Source organism: Oncorhynchus masou, chromosome 23 (assembly GCF_036934945.1).
Source record: "Oncorhynchus masou masou isolate Uvic2021 chromosome 23, UVic_Omas_1.1, whole genome shotgun sequence".
Lineage (NCBI taxonomy): Eukaryota > Metazoa > Chordata > Actinopteri > Salmoniformes > Salmonidae > Oncorhynchus > Oncorhynchus masou.
This window is the reverse complement of record NC_088234.1, coordinates 29,230,703-29,252,519: the sequence shown is the minus strand read 5'-3', so window position 1 is coordinate 29,252,519 and position 21,817 is coordinate 29,230,703. Positions and strand designations below refer to the sequence as shown.

Genomic DNA, 21,817 nt, shown 5'->3' with positions numbered 1-21,817 from the left:
AGCCAACCCTTTGAGCATCTGATCGAAATGTTCACTCCGCTAATTCAAATACACAGGCTTTATATTGTCTATAACTAACTCCCGATTAAACATCCCACCATCCAGTCATACCACGCAGAAGACATAACACATAGAACAATTACAAAAGACATAGAACAATTACAGAGTACTTATCAGAAAAATATTCAAACTCTTAACTCTATCACAACAATCGGCGTTTTATACTTGGAATTCATGCCCTAAGCCCTATCACCAAGTCTCATCGAACACAGAAGTAACCGGCAGTTTTATACTTGGAATTCATGCCCTAAGCCCTATCGCCAAGTCTCATCGAACACAGAAGTAACCGGCAGTTTTATACTTGGAATTCATGCCCTAAGCCCTATGACCAAGTCTCATCGAACACAGAAGTAACCGGCAGTTTATACTTGGAATTCATGTCCTAAGCCCTATCACCAAGTCTCATCGAACACAGAAGTAACCTGCGTTTTATACTTGGAATTCATGTCCTAAGCCCTATCACCAAGTCTCTTCAAACACAGAAGTAATCGGCAGTTTATACTTGGAATTCATGCCCTAAGCCCTATCACCAAGTCTCATCGAACACAGAAGTAAACGGCAGTTTATACTTGGAATTCATGCACTAAGCCCTATCACCAAGTCTCATCGAACACAGAAGTAAACGGCAGTTTATACTTGGAATTTATGCTCTAAGCCCCATCACCAAGTCTCATCGAACACAGAAGTAACCGGCAGTTTATACTTGGAATTTATGCCTTAAGACCCATCACCAAGTCTCATCGAACACAGAAGTAAACGGCAGTTTATACTTGGAATTCATGCCCTAAGACCCATCACCAAGTCTCATCATCATAAACATTTAACCCGGGAATTTATATAACCTATTTCCACCTAGGTGGTTTGTGCTTCCTCCCACGGGTTGTGCAACAATAATTTCACACTTTCGATTATTCCACTATTACAGAGAAATTTAGGTTCATATAAATTTAACAGCGAGGCGCCACTTAAATTGGTATAGAATCAGCTTGATCCCCTCTGTCGAAGACGCTTGGACCTTCTTTTTTTATATTTTCAGTGGTATCGTTAACAAATATGCGCCCATAAATAAAAATAGAATAAAAAACAGGTCCGGCACCTGGTTCAACCGTGATCTGGCAGAGTTACTCCACCTCAAGAATTCCATTTGGCAAATCACTCAGCACAAAATCACACAAAATCACACAATATAAGTGCACTCAAGCTATCCGGAAGGCCAAAGTTACTTGCTTTAAGGAGCAGTTCTCTCTCTGTGGGCCTAACCCCAAGAAGTTGTGGAAAATGGTTAAAGACCTGGAGAATATACCCCTTTTAACCTGTCTCTCCTCTCTGGGGAGGTTTCCATTGCTTGGAAGGCAGTCACGGTGCATCCTTTATTTAAAGTGGGAGTTCAAGCTGATCCTAACTGTTATAGACCCATTTCTATTTTGCCCTGCTTATCGAAAGTGTTGGAAAAACGTGTCAATAATCAACTGACTGGCTTTCTTGATTTCTATAGTATTCTCTCGTGTATGCAATCTGGTTTCCGCTCAGGTTATGGATGTGTCACTGCAACCTTGATGGTCCTAAATTATGTCAAAATTGCCCTTGATTCTAAGCAATGTTGTGCTGCTATTTTGATTGACTTGCCCAAAGCTTTTGACAGTTCCATTCTTGTGGGCCGGCTAAGGAGTATTGGTGTTTCTGAGGGGTCTTTGGCCTGGTTAGCTAAATACCTCTCTCAAAGAGTGCAGTGTATAAAGTCAGAACATCTGCTATCTCAGCCACTTCCTGTCACCAAGGGAGTACCCCAAGGCTCGATCCTAGGCCCCAAGTTCTTCTTAATTTACATCAATAACATAGCTCAAGCAGTAGGAAGCTCTCTCATCCATTTATATGCAGGTGATACAGCCTTATACTCAGCTGACCCCTCCCCAGATTTTGTGTTAAATGCTCTACAGCAAAGTTTTCTTTGTGTCCAACAAGCTTTCTCTGCCCTTAACCTCTTGAAACTCCCCATCCCGGATCCGGGATTGTGACTAAGCCTCAGGCTCATTAGCATAACGCAACGTTAACGATTTCTGAAAATCGCAAATAAAATTAAAATAATGCGTTTGCTCTCAAGCTTAGCCTTTTCTTAACAACACTGTCATCTCAGATTTTCAAAATATGCTTTTGAACCATAGAAATTGACTAATTTGTGTAAGAGTATGCAAAGCTAGCATAGCATTTTGTGTAGCATGTAGCACGCAACATTTTCACAAAAGCCAGATAACCAAATAAATAAAATCATTTACCTTTGAAGAGCTTCTGATGTTTTCAATGAGGAGACTCCCAGCCACATACCAAATGCGCAGTGTTTCCTGAAAGCGTCTGTGTGTAGGAGAAATCGTTCCGTTTTCTACATTGCGCCTGGCTACCGAAACGAACCGAAAATGCAGTCACCTACAACGTGAAACTTTTTCCGGATTAACTACATAATATCGACCGAAACATGGCAAACGTTGTTTGGAATCAATCCTCAAGGTGTTTTTTCACATATCTCTTCATTGACATGCAGTTCGTGGAAGCTTGCTTCTCTCTCTGTGCCCCATGGAAAAATACTGGCAGGTGACTTTTGCGCACCAATTTCGGCGCAGGACACCGGGCGGACACGTGGTAAATGTGGTCTCTTATGGTCAATCTTCCAACGATCTGCCTACAAATACGTCACAATGCTGCAGACACCTTGGGGAAACGACAGAAAGGGCAGACTCATTCCTCTTGCGTTCACAGCCATATAAGGAGATCATGAAAGACAGAGCCTCAAAAATCCTTGTCATTTCCTGGATGCCAAGTCATCTTGGTTTTGCCTGAAGCTCACGTTAAAGGGCACGCACAGAGAAGATATTTGTATTTCTGGACACGTCAGAGTGTTTTCTTTCGAACAGTAGCAATTATATGCATAGTCGAGCATCTTTTTGTGACAAAATATCTTGTTTAAAACGGGAACGTTTTTCTTCCAAAAATGAAATAGCGCCACCATAAGTGTAAGAGGTTAACCTTGTTCTGAACACCTCAGAAACAAAGGTCATGTGGTTTGGTAAGAAGAATGCCCCTCTTCCCACCGGTGTGATTACTACCTCTGAGGGTTTAGAGCTTGAGGTAGTCACCTCATACAAGTACTTGGGAGTATGGCTAGACGGTACATTATCCTTCTCTCAGCACATATCAAAGCTGCAGGCTAAGGTGAAATCTAGACTTGGTTTCCTCTATCGTAATCACTCCTCTTTCACCACAGCTGCAAAACTAACCCTGATTCAGATGACCATCCTACTCATGCTAGATCACGGAAACATAATTTATAGATCGTCAGGTAAGGGTGCTCTCGAGTGGCTAGATGTTCTTTACCATTCGGCTATCAGATTTGCCACCAATGCTCATCACTGCACTCTACATCACCGCACTCTATACTCCTCTGTAAATTGGTCATCTCTGTATACCCGTCGCAAGACCCACTGGTTGATGCTTATTTATAAAACCCTCTTAGGTCTCACTCCCCCCCCATCTGAGATACCTACTGCAGCCCTCATCCTCCACATACAACACCCGTTCTGCCGGTCACATTCTGTTAAAGGTCCCCTAAGCACACACATCCCTGGGTCTCTCCTCCTTTCAGTTCGCAGCAGCAAGAGACTGGAACGAGCTGCAAAAAACACTCAAACTGGACCAGTTTATCTCCATCTCTTCATTCAAAGACTTAATCGTGGACATTCTTACTGACAGTTGTGGCTGCTTCCCGTGATATATTGTTGTTCTCTACCTTCTTGCCCTTTGTGCTGTTGTCTGTGCCCAATAATGTTTGTACCATGTTTTGTGCTGCTACCATGTTGTGCTGCTGCCATGTTGTGTTGCTATCATGTTGTTGTCATGTGTTGCTACCATGCTATGTTTTCATGTGTTGCTGCCATGCTATGTTGTCATGTGTTGCTGCCTTGCTATGTTGTTGTCTTTAGGTCTCTCTTTACGTAGTATTGTGTTGTCTCTCTTGTCATGATGTGTGTTTTGTCATATATTTTAATAAAAAAAAACATTTTTCAATCCCCGTCCCTGCAGGAGGCCTTTTGCCTTCTGGTAGGCCGTCATTGTAAATAAGAAGTTGTTCTTAATAACTGACATGTCTAGTTAAATAAAGGTTAAATAAAAAATATATATACTGTACTGGAGTGTGAGGCCAGTCATGGCCTACCTACATTAAATTATCTTCATTAGTCCTGTTCCTCTAGGAAAAAAATGCACCACCAACTAACCCAACACCTATAGACCACTATTTCATAAAAAAATATATATCACCACCTCATTCCACTACTTTGACCCTAACTTATCCAACACGGTCTGGGAGGACGGGATTCTTTTGTTCAACACACCTTGTAACTCTTCCGCAGTAAAGCCTTGTACACCCAAGTACTTCTCTGCAGCTCTCTGTATTGTTCTAGGCCTAGTACTCACCCTTGACCCATCATCCTCTACTCTCTTCACTGCCTCAGCATACGGCACCTTCTGTTCTACTCTCCCTTTGTCCCATGCCCTCCTGCACACTTCTAACATCTCGGAATCTCCCTCCTACACACTACTGCAACATGACCATAAGCTTGGCATCTGAAACACCTTAGTGGGTTCAGCACAAAAAATCTCACTGGATAACTGACATATCCTAACATGACTTCATCAGGTAAAAACTCTGCTTCATATACTCAACAGGACAGACAATGTTTTCTCAGTTTCTCCATGCTCGCCACCAGGTCTGCGTCGCACCAAACAACGGGCGTCATAGACAAAGAGAATTTTCAATTTCAGTTGCTCCACCTCAACACTTAATGCCACCCTAGTAATCACTCCTTTCAAAGGCGCCCTGCTCCTGAGATCAAAGCAAATCACAGATCTTGTCCCTAGTCGCGTGGCGGGATGCACCCGGTCCCTCTGGACGGAAGGAATACAGAAAGTCCATTTCAAGCTAACCCGATTTAACAGTACCCAGCTTAATTTTTGAATTAGCCAAAAAGCAGGGAATACCTTTTTCAAAGGATTTCACTCCCACTGTGCTCAAATCTTCCTTTGCATGACCATCGGTGTGAGGCTCAAACTCGGAGGTCTTCACCACACCTGCTACCACAGGTAATTCCTCCTCACTCTTGTCAGGTTCAATTTCTGATCCATCAGAGACAGCAGAATATGGTTTGTACTTGCCACCATTCTTCCTCAACACACATCTTCCCACTACACTCTGCCCTTCTTCCTAGCTGTCCATAAACACGTCCATCTGTTGATCATGATCTTGGTACGCCTTCATCCATTGTATTGTTTGCAGAGCACGCACTGATGGCGATTCTCCAAAACCCAACTTCTGTTCCTTAGCCCAATTTACAATCTGGCTATCTCCGGCCTCTCCGTGTTTCCAGCTCTTCAAGGTCTCCAGCTCTACAACCCTCCTACATCAACAAGTGACTCAAAATCGCTCAAGCGCATTATCTCGTCAGCAACACTAAAAAAGTACTTCTGGGTGACACATGCAATCAACAAGCGTGCAAATGTATCCAGTAAACCACCCAAAGACAACATTGGCAACGCAGTGGGTGGGCCAGCGGTGCAGCTAGCCAGCTAGCTCAGACCATAACTAGCTGATTTGACATGCCGACTGAATTTTCTCAAAAAACTTATCAGAATGTGGGTTTAAGTCAATGCATTTCTTGCATGCCTTATTATTGGCAATTTGACAACCTGAGTGTTCTTGGGTGACCTATATGACAAAAGTGATGTCTTGTCTGCCTCTGTTTACAGGAAACACTTTCCGTCATGAGTGTTTTTCCACTGACCATACTTGGACCTCCTGGTTGGATCCTAGTCAATGCTCGAAACTACCAGAAGTGCTGAACTGTTTCACTACCACCTGTCTTGGTCAAAGTCTACTGTGCTGAATACCTTTTTCTGGCCTATGATGCTTGTAGTCATCGAACGAAATTACTGTTAGACATTTTTCCCAATAGAAACATGTAATCCAAATCTAGTGTCCGATCATTCTTTAAAAAACAATTTGGCGCGACATGCAATATTATGAGGTGAAGCATTTTAAGCATTATCTACAGTATCAGTCAAAAGTTTTGACACACTTACTCATTCCAGGGTTTTTCTTAATTTTTTACTATTTTCTACATTGCAGAATAATACTGAAGACATCACAACTATGAAATAACATATGAAATCATGTAGTAACCAAAAAAGTGTTCAACAAATCAAAATATATTTTATATTTGAGATTATTCAAAGTAGCCACCCTTTGCCTTGATGACAGCTTTGCACACTCGTGGCATTCTCTCAACCAGCTTTATGAGGTAGTCAACTGGAATGTATTTCAATTAACAGGTGTGCCTTGTTAAAAGTTAATTTGTGGAATTTCTTTCTTTAATGCGTTTGAGCCAATCAGTTGTGTCGTGACAAGGTAGGGGTGATATACAGAAGATAGTCCTATTTGGTAAAATACCAAGTCCATATTATGGCAAGAACAGCTTAAATAAGCAAAGTGAAATGACAATCCATCATTACTTTAAGACACGAAGTTCAGTCAAACCGGAAATTTTCGTCAAGTGCAGTCGCAAAAACCAGCAAGCGCTATGATGAAACTGGCTCTCATGAGGACTGCCACAGGAAAGGAAGACACCTTTGCTGCAGAGGATAAATTCATTAGAGTTACCAGCCTCAGAAATTGCAGCCCAAATAAATGCTTCACAGAGTTCAAGTAACAGACACATCTCAACATCAAGTGTTCAGAGGAGACTGTGTGAATCAGGCCTTCATGGTCGAATTTCTGCAAAGAAACCACTGCTAAAGGACACCAATAAGAAGAAGAGACTTGCTTGGGCCAAGAAACATGACTATGGTCATAAGACCGGATGGAAACCTGTCCTTTGGTCTGATGACTCCAAATTTGAGATTTTTGGTTCCAAACGCCATGTCTTTGTGAGACGCAGAGTAGGTGAACATATCAAATCAAATCAAATTTTATTTGTCACATACACATGGTTAGCAGATGTTAATGCGAGTGTAGCGAAATGCTTGTGCTTCCAGTTCCGACAATGCAGTAATAACCAACAAATAATCTAACTAACAATTCCAAAACTAATATCTTATACACAGTGTAAGGGGATAAAGAATATGTACATAAAGATATGAATGAGTGATGGTGCAGAGCAGCATAGGCAAGATACAGTAGATGGTATCGAGTACAGTATATACATATGAGATGAGTATGTAAACAAAGTGGCATAGTTAAAGTGGCTAGTGATACATGTATTACATAAGGATGCAGTAGATGATAGAGTACAGTATATATGTATACATATGAGATGAATAATGTAGGGTATGTAAACATTATATTAGGTAGCATTGTTTAAAGTGGCTAGTGATATATTTTACATCCTTTCCCATCAATTCCCATTATTGAAGTGGCTGGAGTTGAGTCAGTGTGTTGGCAGCAGCCACTCAATGTTAGTGGTTGCTGTTTAACAGTCTGATGGCCTTGAGATAGAAGCTGTTTTTCAGTCTCTCGGTCCCAGCTTTGATGCACCTGTACTGACCTCACCTTCTGGATGATAGTGGGGTGAACAGGCAGTGGCTCGGGTGGGTGTTGTCCTTGATGATCTTTATGGCCTTCCTGTAACATCGGGTGGTGTAGGTGTCCTGGAGGGCAGGTAGTTTGCCCCCGGTGATACGTTGTGCAGGCCTCACTACCCTCTGGAGAGCCTTACGGTTGTGGGCAGAGCAGTTGCCGTACCAGGCGGTGATACAGCCCGCCAGGATGCTCTCGATTGTGCATCTGTAGAAGTCTGTGAGTGTTTTTGGTGACAAGCCGAATTTCTTCAGCCTCCTGAGGTTGAAGAGGCGCTGCTGCGCCTTCTTCACGATGCTGTCTGTGTGAGTGGACCAATTTAGTTTGTCTGTGATGTGTATGCCGAGGAACTTAAAACGTACTACCCTCTCCACTACTGTTCCATCGATGTGGATAGGGGGGTGTTCCCTCTGCTGTTTCCTGAAGTCCACAATCATCTCCTTAGTTTTGTTGACGTTGAGTGTGAGGTTATTGTCCTGACACCACACTCCGAGGGCCCTCACCTCCTCCCTGTAGGCCGTCTCGTCGTTGTTGGTAATCAAGCCTACCACAGTTGTGTCGTCCGCAAACTTGATGATTGAGTTGGAGGCGTGCGTTGCCGCGCAGTCGTGGGTGAACAGGGAGTACAGGAGAGGGCCCAGAACGCACCCTTGTGGGGCCCCAGTGTTGAGGATCAGCGGGGTGGAGATGTTGTTGCCTACCCTCACCACCTGGGGGTGGCCCGTCAGGAAGTCCAGTACCCAGTTGCACAGGGCGGGGTCGAGACCCAGGGTCTCAAGCTTGATGACGAGCTTGGAGGGTACTATGGTGTTAAATGCCGAGCTGTAGTCGATGAACAGCATTCTCACATAGGTATTCCTCTTGTCCAGATGGGTTAGGGCAGTGTGCAGTGTGGTTGAGATTGCGTCGTCTGTGGACCTATTTGGGCGGTAAGCAAATTGGAGTGGGTCTAGGGTGTCAGGTAGGGTGGAGGTGAAATGGTCCTTGACTAGTCTCTCAAAGCACTTCATGATGACGGAAGTGAGTGCTACGGGGCGGCAGTCGTTTAGCTCAGTTACCTTAGCTTTCTTGGGAACAGGAACAATGGTGGCCCTCTTGAAGCATGTGAGAACAGCAGACTGGTATAGGGATTGATTGAATATGTCCGTAAACACACCAGCCAGCTGGTCTGCGCATGCTCTGAGGGCTCGGCTGGGGATGCCGTCTGGGCCTGCAGCCTTGCGAGTGTTAACACGTTTAAATGTTTTACTCACCTCGGCTGCAGTGAAGGAGAGACCACATGTTTCCGTTGCAGGCCGTGTCAGTGGCACTGTATTGTCCTCAAAGCGGGCAAAAAAGTTATTTAGTCTGCCTGGGAGCAAGACATCCTGGTCCGTGACTGAGCTGGATTTCATCTTGTAGTCCGTGATTGACTGTAGACCCTGCCACATACCTCTTGTGTCTGAGCCGTTGAATTGAGATTCTACTTTGTCTCTGTACTGACGCTTAGCTTGTTTGATAGCCTTACGGAGGGAACAGCTGCACTGTTTGTATTCGGTCATGTTACCTGTCACCTTGCTCTGATTAAAAGCAGTGGTTCGCGCTTTCAGTTTCACGCAAATGCTGCCATCAATCCACGGTTTCTGGTTAGGGAATGTTTTAATCATTGCTATGGGAACGACATCTTCAACGCACGTTCTAATGATGATCTCCGCATGTGAAGTTCCTACCGTGAAGCATGGAGGAGGAGGTGTGATGGTGTGGGGGTGCTTTGCTGGTGACACTGTCAGTGATTTATTTATAATTCAAGGCACTTTTAACCAGCATGGCTACCACAGCATTCTGCAGCGATACGCCATCCCATCTGGCTTGCTCTTAGTGGGACTATCATTTGTTTTTCAACAGGACAATGACCCAAAACACACCTCCAGGCTGCGTAAGGGATATTTGACGAAGAACGAGAGGGATGGAGTGCTGCATGAGATGATGTGGCCGCCACAATCACCCAATCTCAACCCAATTGAGATGGTTTGGGATGAGTTGGACCGCAGAGTGACGGAAAAGCAGCCAACAAGTGCCCAGCATATGTGGGAACTCATTCAAGACTGTTGAAAAAGCATTCCAGGTGAAGCTGGTTGAGAGAATTCCAAGAGTGTGCAAAGGTGTCATCAAGGCAAAGGGTGGCTTTGATGAATCTCAGTTTAAAATGTATATATTTGTTTATAACACTTTTTGGTTACTACATGATTCCATATGTGTTATTTTATAGTTTTGATATCTTCACTATTATTCTACAATGTAGAAAATAGGTCAAATAAAGAAAAACCCTTGAATGAGTAGGCGTGTCCAAACCTGGTACTGTACATCAAACCATGATATAATAGGTCATTTTTACATGCGCTGACCCAAGTGTTTTGTTGCTTTTCCATTGAGACTCACTCCCACATCATTGGGTCGCGATTCACCAATTTATGTTAAGTTCTGGCTGGGCCACTTTATGTTAAGTTCTAGTGTTCACGAATTTGACACTACAGACTCGTGGCTTTACAATGGCTTTGCCTGAAAAGAACCCAGGGCCGTGCTTTGGCTCCCAGTAAGCAGGTACGCTGGAGCCATAGTCCAGTGAGACAAATGTGCCGGGCGGCCCGCTTAGATGAGAACAAAAGTCTGCATTTTGGGTTAAACACTGGACTAAATCGTCAGTGGAAATGAGCCATTTGAGAAAGAAAAAGGTCTTGATGATTAATATAAAATTGGATGAGCTTTTCACTCAAACACATTCATTGCAAGTATAGAAAATCTAGTTATTTGGGACAGAAGACCAATGACCCGTTCTAAATATTTGTGATATCTGCATTTATGTGCATTTGTCATAGAGAAATATACAGCTGCTGTGCTGGGACCCGGAAGTTTAGAATGAGGTCAGTGAGACAGAGGAAACACAATTCTACGGCTAAAATGGCGCAGGAGCAACAGCAGGAAACAACACAGGGAGAGATGGAGGGTGAGTGAAACAACAGAACGAACGATGACCGAAATCTAACCGGCTTCGGCTATCAACGCATTGTTATTTTTGCCAGAGTAATGTGATTGTTAGGCAATCTAGTGATAGCAGTTGAGGGACAAGTTGCTTGCATGAATATGAGAGGGCAATAGGGGAGGCCAAAGCATTAAAATCACACACAAAGAAACGCATTATCGACCTGTAGTTTTTGGAGGATGAAGGTGATACCACATTATGTCACATATAATGCTTAATGGTATCTCATTCACAGTATATTTTTGCTGGATTTCAATTGGTTGTCAAATGTTTATTGACACCATAACTAAAATAGGATAGTTGGCTAGTTAGCAAGCTTAGCTAGCTTGCTAACCAATACATTCAACCGAGTTGTACCTAAAAATATGGTCTGATGTTGATAACATGGTTGCACTTGCACCCCAAGTGAACCAGATTTAATACTGTTGATTACCAATGGTAGACGGATATGTGATGACATAATTAGCTAAAACCCCATGCACGTTGTCATCAATTTCATTTTGTGGTATAAAGTACGTAACCAACAATTGTTATTAAAAAGTGTGATTTTTGCAAATATGCTTCCCATCACTGTGTTGTGTTGACACAGCTACTCCAATAACCATTATGTAATATTGCTAGTTCCCACGTTAAATTCAGAATTGGGGTTAACTTTTTTTTACAGCACCATTGCACTTCATTCTCTGTGAATGAACTGTCATGTTACTTGTAAACGTCATGTAAACGTCTATGTTGTTATTTTCTTCTCTCCAGCTGGAGGAGTAAACTGTCTTGCTTATGATGAGGCCATTATGGCACAGCAGGACAGAATTCAGCAGGAGGTGAGAGATTTTACACTTGAATAGGCGTCAATATTGATGGGAAATTATGTAAAATATATCACTAGCCACTTTAAACAATGCTACCTAATATAATGCTTACATACCCTACATTATTCATCTCATATGTATATACTGTACTCTATATCATCTACTGCATCTTTATGTAATACATGTATCACTAGCCACTTTAACTATGCCACTTTGTTTACATACTCATCTCATATGTATATACTGTACTCGATACCATCTACTGTATCTTGCCTATGCTATGCTGCTCTGTACCATCACTCATTCATATATCTTTATGTACATATTCTTTATCCCCTTACACTTGTGTATAAGACAGTAGTTTTGGAATTGTTAGTTAGATTACTTGTTGGTTATTACTGCATTGTCGGAACTAGAAGCACAAGCATTTCACTACACTCGCATTAACATCTGCTAACCATGTGTATGTGACAAATAAAATTTGATTTGATTTGAATTAGACTGACATAAGTTGGCTGTGGAGAAGGTTGAACTGCACTAGAAATGCATACCTTTGCATCACATGATTTTAATCACCCAGTGTTCTTGTTTTATATTGGTTTCTGTAAGTCTATGAGTATGAAACGTCCATGCGTTAACGTGTGTGTGTGCGTGCGTGTGCGTGTGTGTCTAGATCGCAACAAGCATCCTTTTAGTGTCAGACAGACAGGAGCTGTCAGTTTTGCAGAGAGAGTATGCCGCGGAAGACACCATTTATCAGCTCAAGATCAAGGTCAGTAAAAAGCACACAATTTTTCAATTACAGGATTTGAATCCGCATCACTTCATACTGGTTTAAGGCGAAAGGGTTCCTTACAATCACAAGATCAATCAAGGTTAGAAATGGTGACATAATTATTGTATTTACTCTCTTTCTGTCCCTTTTTCCCCCATAGGATTTACACAAAAAATACTCATATATTCGTAAGACGCGACCAGACGGGAACTGTTTCTACAGAGCTTTTGGCTTTTCACATCTCGAATCACTGCTCGAAGACAGCAAAGAGCTGCAGAGGTAACATAACACTTCCATGGTGCATTTAGCTCATTGGTGGTCGGTAAAGCAGACGATGTAATAGGAAAGATGGATGCAATATGATTAGTGTTGCTGCATTAATTAATAGGCACTGAATAACGATGCAATGTTTTATGTCTCTATAGGTTCAAAGCAGTGGCAGCAAAGAGCAAACTGGACCTGGTAAACCAGGGTTTCACTGAGTTCACCATTGAAGACTTCCACAATACTGTGAGTTGCTTCCCTCTTATTGTACACCACATGAACAACAGTGACAGCTCACACACATGACATACACTGAGCGTGCAAAACATGATTAACACCTGGACTTTCCATGACATAGACTGACCCAGTGAAAGATACGATCCCTTATTGATGTCACTTGTTAAATCCACTTCAATCAGTGTAGATGAAGGGGAGGAGACTGGTTAAAGAAAGATTTTTAAGCCTTGAGACATGTGCTATTGAGGGTGAATGGGCAAGACAAAATATTTAAGTGCCTTTGAACAGGGTATGGTAGTAGATGCCAGGCACACTGGTTTGTGTAAAGAACTGCAAAGCTGTTGCGTTTTTGTGTGTGTCAATAATAATCCACCCAAAGGGCATCCAGCCAACTTGACAAAACTGTGGGAAGCATTTGAGTCAACATGGGCTAGCATCCCAGTGGAATGCTTTCAACACCTCGTAGAGTCCATGCCCCAAGGAATTGAGGCTGGTCTGGGGGCAACCTTGTCTCATAGATTAGACGTAACATAGTAAATTAAATCCGGGATACTCAATCAGTATGATATGTTACATTTGGTATGGTTACATAATAAAAGTAGGGTGGTTGGTCAGAGTGGATGGGTGGGTGCATAATGCGTAAGTCTAGCATCCCCAAGGTTGCATGTTTGAATCTCATCGCGGACAACTTTAGCATTTTAGCAACTCTGGAACTACTAGTTGCTATTTTTAGCTACTTTGCAACTACTTAGTATGTTAGCTACCCCTAACCTTAACCCTTTTAGCTAACACTAACAAATTGGAATTCGTGTCATACATTTTGCAAATTTGTAACATATTGTATGAATTGCAATTCGTATCATATGGTACTAATTCCAATTTGTAACATATATGGATGATGGATATCCATAAACTACATTCCATACGAAACATAACAAACATACTAAATAAAGTGTCACAGATTTGCGTACAGAATACTACGAAATGCTCTTAGACCAGGGGGAGGGGGGGGGGGGGTGCGCAACTCAATATTTGGAAGATGTTTTGTACACTTTTTGTATACAGTGCATTCGGTAAGTATTCAGACCCCATAACTTTTCCACACATCTTTACATTACAGCCTTATTCTAAAATGGATGAAATAGTTTTCCCCCCTCATCAATCTACACACAATACCATATAATGCACAGCCCATCTGTAAGTAGCACAACTACTTCATCCCCATATTGTTATTTATTAAATTTTTTTGCACCCCAGTATCTCTACTTGCACATCATCATCTGCACATCTATCACTCCAGTGTTCATGTTAAATTGTAATTATTTTGCCTCTATGGCCTATTTATTGCCTTTACCTCCCTAATCTTACTACATTTGCACACAATGTACATAGACTTTTTCTATTGTTATTGACTGCATGTTTGTTTGTGTAACTCTGTGTTGTTTTTGTCGCACTGCTTTGCTTTATCTTGGCCAGGTCGCAGTTGTAAATGAGAACTTGTTCTCGACTGGCCTTCCTGGTTTAATAAAAAAATAAATAAAGCAGAACGGGTTTTTAGAAATGTTTGCAAATGTATTAAAAATAAAAAAATATAAAATTCACCTAAGTATTCAGAACCTTTAATCAGTACTTTGTTGAAGCACCTTTGGCAGCGATTACAGCCTTGAATCTTATTGGGTATGACGCAACAAGCTTGTCACACCTGTATTTGGGGAGTTTGTCCCATTCTTCTCTGCAAATTCACTGAAGCTCTGTCAGGTTGGATTGAGAGCGTCAATGCACAGATATTTTTGAGTCTCTCCAGAGATGTTCGATTGGGTTCAAGTGTGGGCTCTGGCTGGGCCACTCAAAGATATTCAGAGACTTGTCCCGAAGCCACTCCTGCGTTGTCTTGGTTGTGTGCTTAGGGTTACTGTCCTGTTGGAATGTGAACCTACACCCCAGTCTGAGCTCCTAAGCACTCTGGAGCAGTTTTTCATCAAGAATCTTTCTCTACTTTGCTCCGTTCATCTTTCGCTCGATCCTGACTAGTCTCCCAGTCCTTGCCGCTGAAAAACATCCCCACAGCATGATGCTGACACCGTGCTTCACCGTAGGGATGGTGCCAGGTTTTCTCCTGATGTGATGCTTGGCATTCAGGCCAAAGAGTTCAATCTTGGTTTGTAGTGGGAAAATTACATTTAATTTTAGACATACTATGCTGTTTTCACTCAGAGAATTGTCCAATGTTATATGCTAGTGTTTTTTTACTGGTGAAGGCTTGTCTTGTGACTTAGTGATAAGTCTGGGCATACAGATAAGAGCCGGGTGAGACTGCAGTATGTGACATCCCGTTTTTACTATCTGTAGGAACTCATCTGTGTGGAAACTTGCAGGACGGAACAGAAGAATAGTGTGAGCTGTGGTAATGTCAGCTATCTTAATCTGCATAGACAAGCTAAATGCCTTTTATACACTATGTTCCCCACCCCTGTTTGCTCACATCTGCTAACTGCCCCATATACACAGAGGTTGGACTTTTCTATAAAAGCTGAGACTCAACTCTGTTCGTTGGGCTCTTAACTCTGCACTGTTGAGTGGATTGTTAACGGCTCCATTTTTGCAACTCTTATAAAGTTGCTGTTTGAGGAATCCACAGTCTCTCTCTTCCTTTTGGTTAGAAATTTCCACCACCGGTTTCATCAGACCAGAGAATCTTGTTTCTCGTGTTCTGCGAGTCCTTTGGATGCCTTTTTGGCAAACTCCAAGCGGGATGTCATGGCTTGGTTTTTGCTTTGACATGTACTGTCAACTGTGGGACCTTATATAGTCAGGTGTGTGCTGTCGTGGAACTGCACCACCACGTCGTGGAAATGACCACCAGGGACACTCTTAAGTCAATCTTAAATGAATCGTCCTTTATTATCAATGCGCTGGAGAGGTTCCAACCAATTCAATGCACCATAGTACACATGTCAATCAGGAGCTCTGCTGGGGAAGTCCCAGAGGTTGTCTTATATACGGCTCTTCACAGACAAGTTATAGATAAGTTTATATTTGCATGATTTAGCATAATTAATTCATCATTAACGTTTTTGTTTCATTCGTGTGACCGACCCATACTGGTTCATAACATGTAACAGACCAATATGTCACGAGTATTATTCTCTCTAAGCTGAGACCTTGAAACGGAGATGTCTTTTGTTCTCAAAACAAAGGTCTGGGCATACTGCCAAATTGCAGCTACTGATAGTGAGGATTCTTTCAGTCAGTCACTTGCATGAACATAGAAAACATTTATTAGAAAAGCACATGAATAGAACACAGAAATTAGTTATTAGAAAAGCACAAACATTAAAATTTTTAAGCACAGTGCCTTTCCAAATCATGTCCAATCATTTGAATTTACCACAGGTAAGACTCCAATCAGGTTGTAGAAACATCGCAAGGATGATCAATGGAAACAGGATGCACCTAAGCTCAATTTTGATTCCTATAGCAAAGGGTCTGAATACTTATGTAAATAAGTTATTTCTGTTTTTTTATTTTTAATACATTTGCAAAAATTTCTAAAACCTTTTTCCGCATTGTCGTTGTGGGTAGATTGATGAGGGGATAAAAAAAATGTGGAAAAAAGGAAAGGGTCTGAATGATTTCCAAATGCACTATACTGAACATGTTAACTTTTAAGTCACTTGACGTAAAAGCATCAGCAAACTGAACATTATTCTTTATTCTTCCCCTAGTTCATGGACCTGTTAGAGCTGTGTGAGAAGCAGCCAGGACTCAGTGAGCTGCTGGGCTCCTTCAGAGACCAGAGCGTGTCAGACTACATCGTGGTGTACCTGCGGTTGCTCACTTCAGGCTACCTGCAGAGGGAGCACGGTTTCTTCCAGCACTTCATCGAGGGGGGACGCTCTGTCAGGGAGTTCTGTCAGCAGGTGGGTTCCTTATGGAACATCAGAGAATAAGGGAGATCTACAGTGCCTTCAGAAAGTATTCATACCCCTTGACTTTTTCCACATTTTTGTTGTTAAAGCCAGAATTCAAAATTGATTAAATATATGCAAGTAGCCCATAATGACAGTGAAAACATGTTTTTAGAAAATGTATTATAAAATTAAATATAGAAGTATCTAATTTATATACAGTACCAGTCAAAAGTTTGGACACCTACTCGTTCAAGGGTTTTCTTTATTTGTAATATTTTCTACATTGTAGAATAATAGTGAAGATGTCAAAACTATGAAATAACCAAAAAAAGTGTTAAACAAATCAAAATATATTTGAGATTCTTCAAAGTAGCCACCCTTTGCCTTGATTACAGCTTTGCACACTCTTAGCATTATTTCAATCAGCTTCACCTGGAATGCTTTTTCAACAGTCTTGAAAGATTTCCCACATATGCTGGGCACTTGTTGGCTGCTTTTCCTTCACTCTGCGGTCCAACTCATCCCAAACCATCTCAATTGGGTTGAGGTCGGGTGATTTGTGTAGGCCAGTTTAATTGATGAGCACTCCATCACTCTCCTTGCTTAAATAACCCTTACACAGCATGGAGGTGTGTTTTGGGTCATTGCCCTGTTGAAAAACAAATGACAATCCCACTAAGCGCAAACCAGATGGGATGGCGTATCGCTGTGGTAGCCATGCTGGTTAAGTGTGCCTTAAATTCTAAATAAATCACACAGTGTCACCAGCAAAGCACCATCACACCACATCCTCCATGCTTCACGGTGGGAACCACACATGCAGAGATCATCCGTTCACCTCCTCTGCATCTCACAAAGACATGGCGGTTGATCTCCAATTTGGAGTCATCAGACCAAACAACAGGTTTCCACCGGTCTTATGTCCATTGCTTGTGTTTCTTGGCCCATGCAAGTCTCTTCTTCTTTTTGGTGTCCTTTAGTAGTGGTTTCTTTTGTAGCAAATCAACCATGAAGGCCTGATTCACGCAGTAACTCTAATGAACTTATTCTCTGCAGCAGAAGTAACTCTGGGTCTTCCTTTCCTGTGGCGGTCCTCATGAGAGCCAATTTCATCATAGTGCTTGATTGTTTTTGCGACTGCACTTGAAGAAACTTTCAACGTTTTTGAAATGTTCCTAATTGACTGACCTTCATGTCTTTTAAAGTAATTATCGACTGTCATTTCTCTTTGCTTATTTGAACTGTTTTACAGTTGATGTCGGAAGTTTACATACACTTAGGTTGGAGTCATTAAAACTTGTTTTTCAACCACTCCCCACATTTCTTGTTAACAAACTATAGTTTTTGCAAGTCAGTAAGGACATCAACTTTGTACATGACACAAGTAATTTTTCCTGTAATCGCTTAGACAGGCTATTTCACTTATAATTTACTGTATCACAATTCCAGTGGGTCAGAGGTTTACATGCACTAAGTTGACTGTGCCTTTAAACAGCTTGGACAATTCTAGAAAATGATTTCATGGCTTTAGAAGCTTCTGTTAGGCTAATTTACATAATTTGAGTCAATTGGAGGTGAACCTGTGGATGTATTTCAAGGCCTACCTTCAAACTCAGTGCCTCTTTGCTTGAAATCATGGGAAAATCAAAAAAAATCAGCCAAGATCTCAGAAAAACAATTGTAGTCTGGTTCATCCTTGGGAGCAATTTTCAAACGCCTGAAGGTACCGTGTTCATCTGTACAAACAATAGTATGCAAGTATCAACACCATGGGACCATGCAGCCGTCATGCCGCTCAGGAAGGAGACGCATTCTGTCTCCTAGAGATGAATGTACTTTGCAAAAAGTGCAAATCAATCCCAGACCAACAGCAAAGGACCTTGTGAAGATGCTGGAGGAAACAGGTACAAAGTATCTATATCCACAGTAAAACAAATCCTATATCGACAACCTGAAAGGCAGCTCAGCAAAGAAGACACTGCTCCAAAACCGCCATAAAAAAGCCAGACTACGTGTTGCAACTGCACATGGGGAAAAAGATTGTAGTTTTTGGAGAAATGTCCACTGGTCTGATGAAACAAAAATATAACTGTTTGGCCATAATGACCATCATTATGTTTGGAGGAAAAAGGGGGATGCTTGCAAGCCGAAGAACACCATCCCAACCGTGAAGCACGGGGGTGACAGTATCATGTTGTGGGGGTGCTTTGCTGCAGGAGGGACTGGTGCACTTCACAAAATAGATGGCATCATGAGGAAGGAAAATGACGTGGATATATTGACCTAAGACAGGGAATTGTTACAAGGATGAAATGTTAGGAATTGTGAAAAACTGAGTTTAAATGTATTTGGCCAAGGTGTATGTAATCGTCCAACTTCAACTGTATGTACTTGGTCTTTTTACCAAATAGATATCTCCTGTACACCACCCCTACCTTGTCACAACACAACTGATTGGCTCAAACGCATTAAGAAGGAAAGAAATTTGACAAATTAACTTTTAACAAGGCACATCTGTTAATTGAAATGCATTCCAGGTGACTACGTCATGTTACTGGTTGAGAGAATGCCAAGAAGTGTGCAGAGCTGTCATCAAGGCAAAGGGCGGGCTACTTTGAAGTGTCTCAAATATAAAATATATTTTGATTTGTTGAACACTTTTTTGGGGGGGGGGGGATTACTACATGATATCATATGTGTTATTTCATAGTTTGGATGTCTTCAGTATTTTTCCACAATGTAGAAAATAGTCAAAATAAAGGAAAAACCGTGGAATGAGTAGGTGTGTCCAAACTTTACTGATACTGTAAGTGTTCACATCCCTGAATCAACGTATGTTAGAATCACCTTTTGCAGCGATTACAGCTGTGTCTTTCTGATTAATTCTCTAAGAGCTTTGCGCACCTGGATTGTACAATATTTGTATATTATTATTTTTAAAGTTCCTCAAGCTCTGTCAAGTTGGTTGTTGTTCATTGCTAGACAGCAATTTTCAAGTCTTGCCATAGATTTTCAAGCAGATTTAAGTCAAAAGTGTAACTAGGCCATTCGGGAACATTCAATGTTTTCTTTGTAACCAATTTATATTTGGCCTTGTGTTTTAGGCTATTGTCCTGCTGAAAGGTCAATTTGTCTCCTTAGGGTCTGTTGGAAAGCAGACTAAACCAGGTTTTCCTCTAGGATTTTGCCTGTGCTTAACTCTATTTTGTTTTTATCCCCCCAAAATCCTAGTCCTTGCCAATAACAAGTATATCTATAATATGATGAAGCCACCACCATGCTTGAAAATATGAAGTAGTACTCAGCAATGTTGTGTTGGATTTACCCCAAACGTAACACTTTGTATTTAAGACATAAAACTTAATTTCTTTGCCAAACATTTTCAGTTTTACTTTGTTGCCTTATTGCAAACGGGATGCATGTTTACGAATATGTTTTATTATTTACAGGCTTCTTTTTTTTCACTCTGTCATTTAGGTTAGTATTGTGAAGTAACAACAATGTTGTTGATCCATCATCAGTTTTCTCATATGACAGCCATTAAACTCTAACTGTTTTATCTATTGGCCTCATGGTGAAATCCCTGAGCGGTTTCCTTCCTCTCCGGCAACTGAGTTAAGAAGGACACTTGTATCTTTGTATTGAGTTGGTGTATTGATACACTCTCAAAAGTGTAATTAATAACTTCACCATGCTCAAAGGGATATTCAATGTCTGTTTTTTTTTTTTTTTTTACTCATCTACCAATAGGTGCCCTTTTTTGTGAGGCATTTGAACCTTTTGTGGTTGAATCTTTTAAGATTCACTGATCGACTTAGGGACCTTACAATTCTCTGTATGTGTGGGGTACAGAGATGAGGTAGTTATTCAAAAATCATGTTAAACACTATTGCACACTTTTGAGACTTAAGAACATTTTTACTCCTGAACGTATTTAGGCTTGCCATAACAAAGGGGTTGAATACTTATTAATTAGCAAACAGTTCTAAAGACATATCCATTTTAAATGCAGGCTGTAACACAACAAAAAGTTGAGGGGTGTGAATACTTTCTGATGGCACTGTATTGCTGAGGATGTTAAAGGCAATACGTTAGCGCTCAAGTTGCCTGGAAACCCGACGTTGAATTGCAGAAGAACTACGTCGGGCAGAAATTAGCATTTTGAATCAGGAAAGTTTTCTCTCGGCATCTACAAGCCAGAATGTTGAATAAAATGATATTTTCACATACTTTACCAGTTGTCCGTGCGGTTGGTCCTTTTGGCTGTAGGAGTGTGAGACTATATCCACAGGAAAATATAATTGCATAAACTTTTCAAAGCGCTGGTGGTGTGTTCAGATTTCACCGGAAGCAATTATCCTTTCCTGTGGATATATTGTCTCATTCCTACTGCCAAAATGATCAACTTGTACTTTTTTTTTGCATATGTACATTCCAGTATCATCTAGAGTTGCATAACAAGTCCCCAAACTCAAACACTTTGTTTGTTCTCTGTGTGTTTACTATCAGGAGGTGGAGCCCATGTCTAAAGAAAGTGACCATATCCACATCATCGCCTTGGCCCAGGCCCTGAACGTGTCCATCCTAGTGGAGTATATGGACCGGGGTGAGGGGGGCACAGTCAACCACCACGTCTTTCCTGAAGGCAGCGAGCCTCGTGTCTTTCTCCTCTATAGACCCGGCCACTACGACATCTTGTACAAATAACTACCTGCTGTTTAGAAAATCCACCCCAATGTCCTTTCCTACTACTGTGGTGGCAGTGGCGAAATACTTCACCTGCCACACTGATGCATACATGTGTGTTTGAAGACTACACTGTTTTTTTTCTCAAATCCCAATCACATTATACAGCCCCCTTCTCCCTCCCCGTCACTCAATATATTCTCTTCATCACAGAACAGTGAATTAAAAAAACAAATATTTACCAAACAAATAGCAGTGGCTCCAGATGTTTAGAGTTGTACAGTTTTTATTTTTATTTTGTGGTTGTAAATGTTATCAACTTGCTTTTTTTTGTTGGATTATTTTCCTTTGTTACACTGCGTTTTATTAAAGGTATTTACATCTTATTTGATTTGTATGTAAATGTCTCGTTTGTGCCGTTCTTCTGGTATCTACATT

General features: G+C 41.4%; 1 protein-coding gene across 1 annotated transcript; it reads left to right on the top strand.

Moving 5' to 3' along the window:
- Window positions 1-10,583: 10,583 nt before the first annotated feature.
- Window positions 10,584-21,765, top strand: LOC135510701 (ubiquitin thioesterase OTUB1-like). The gene is made up of 7 exons (XM_064931830.1): window positions 10,584-10,661; window positions 11,451-11,518; window positions 12,180-12,278; window positions 12,442-12,560; window positions 12,707-12,791; window positions 16,508-16,702; window positions 21,203-21,765. The coding sequence occupies exons 1-7, from the start codon at window positions 10,616-10,618 to the stop codon at window positions 21,398-21,400; spliced, it is 810 nt and encodes a 269-aa protein (XP_064787902.1). The 5' UTR covers window positions 10,584-10,615; the 3' UTR covers window positions 21,401-21,765.
- The last annotated feature ends 52 nt before the right edge of the window (window positions 21,766-21,817 follow it).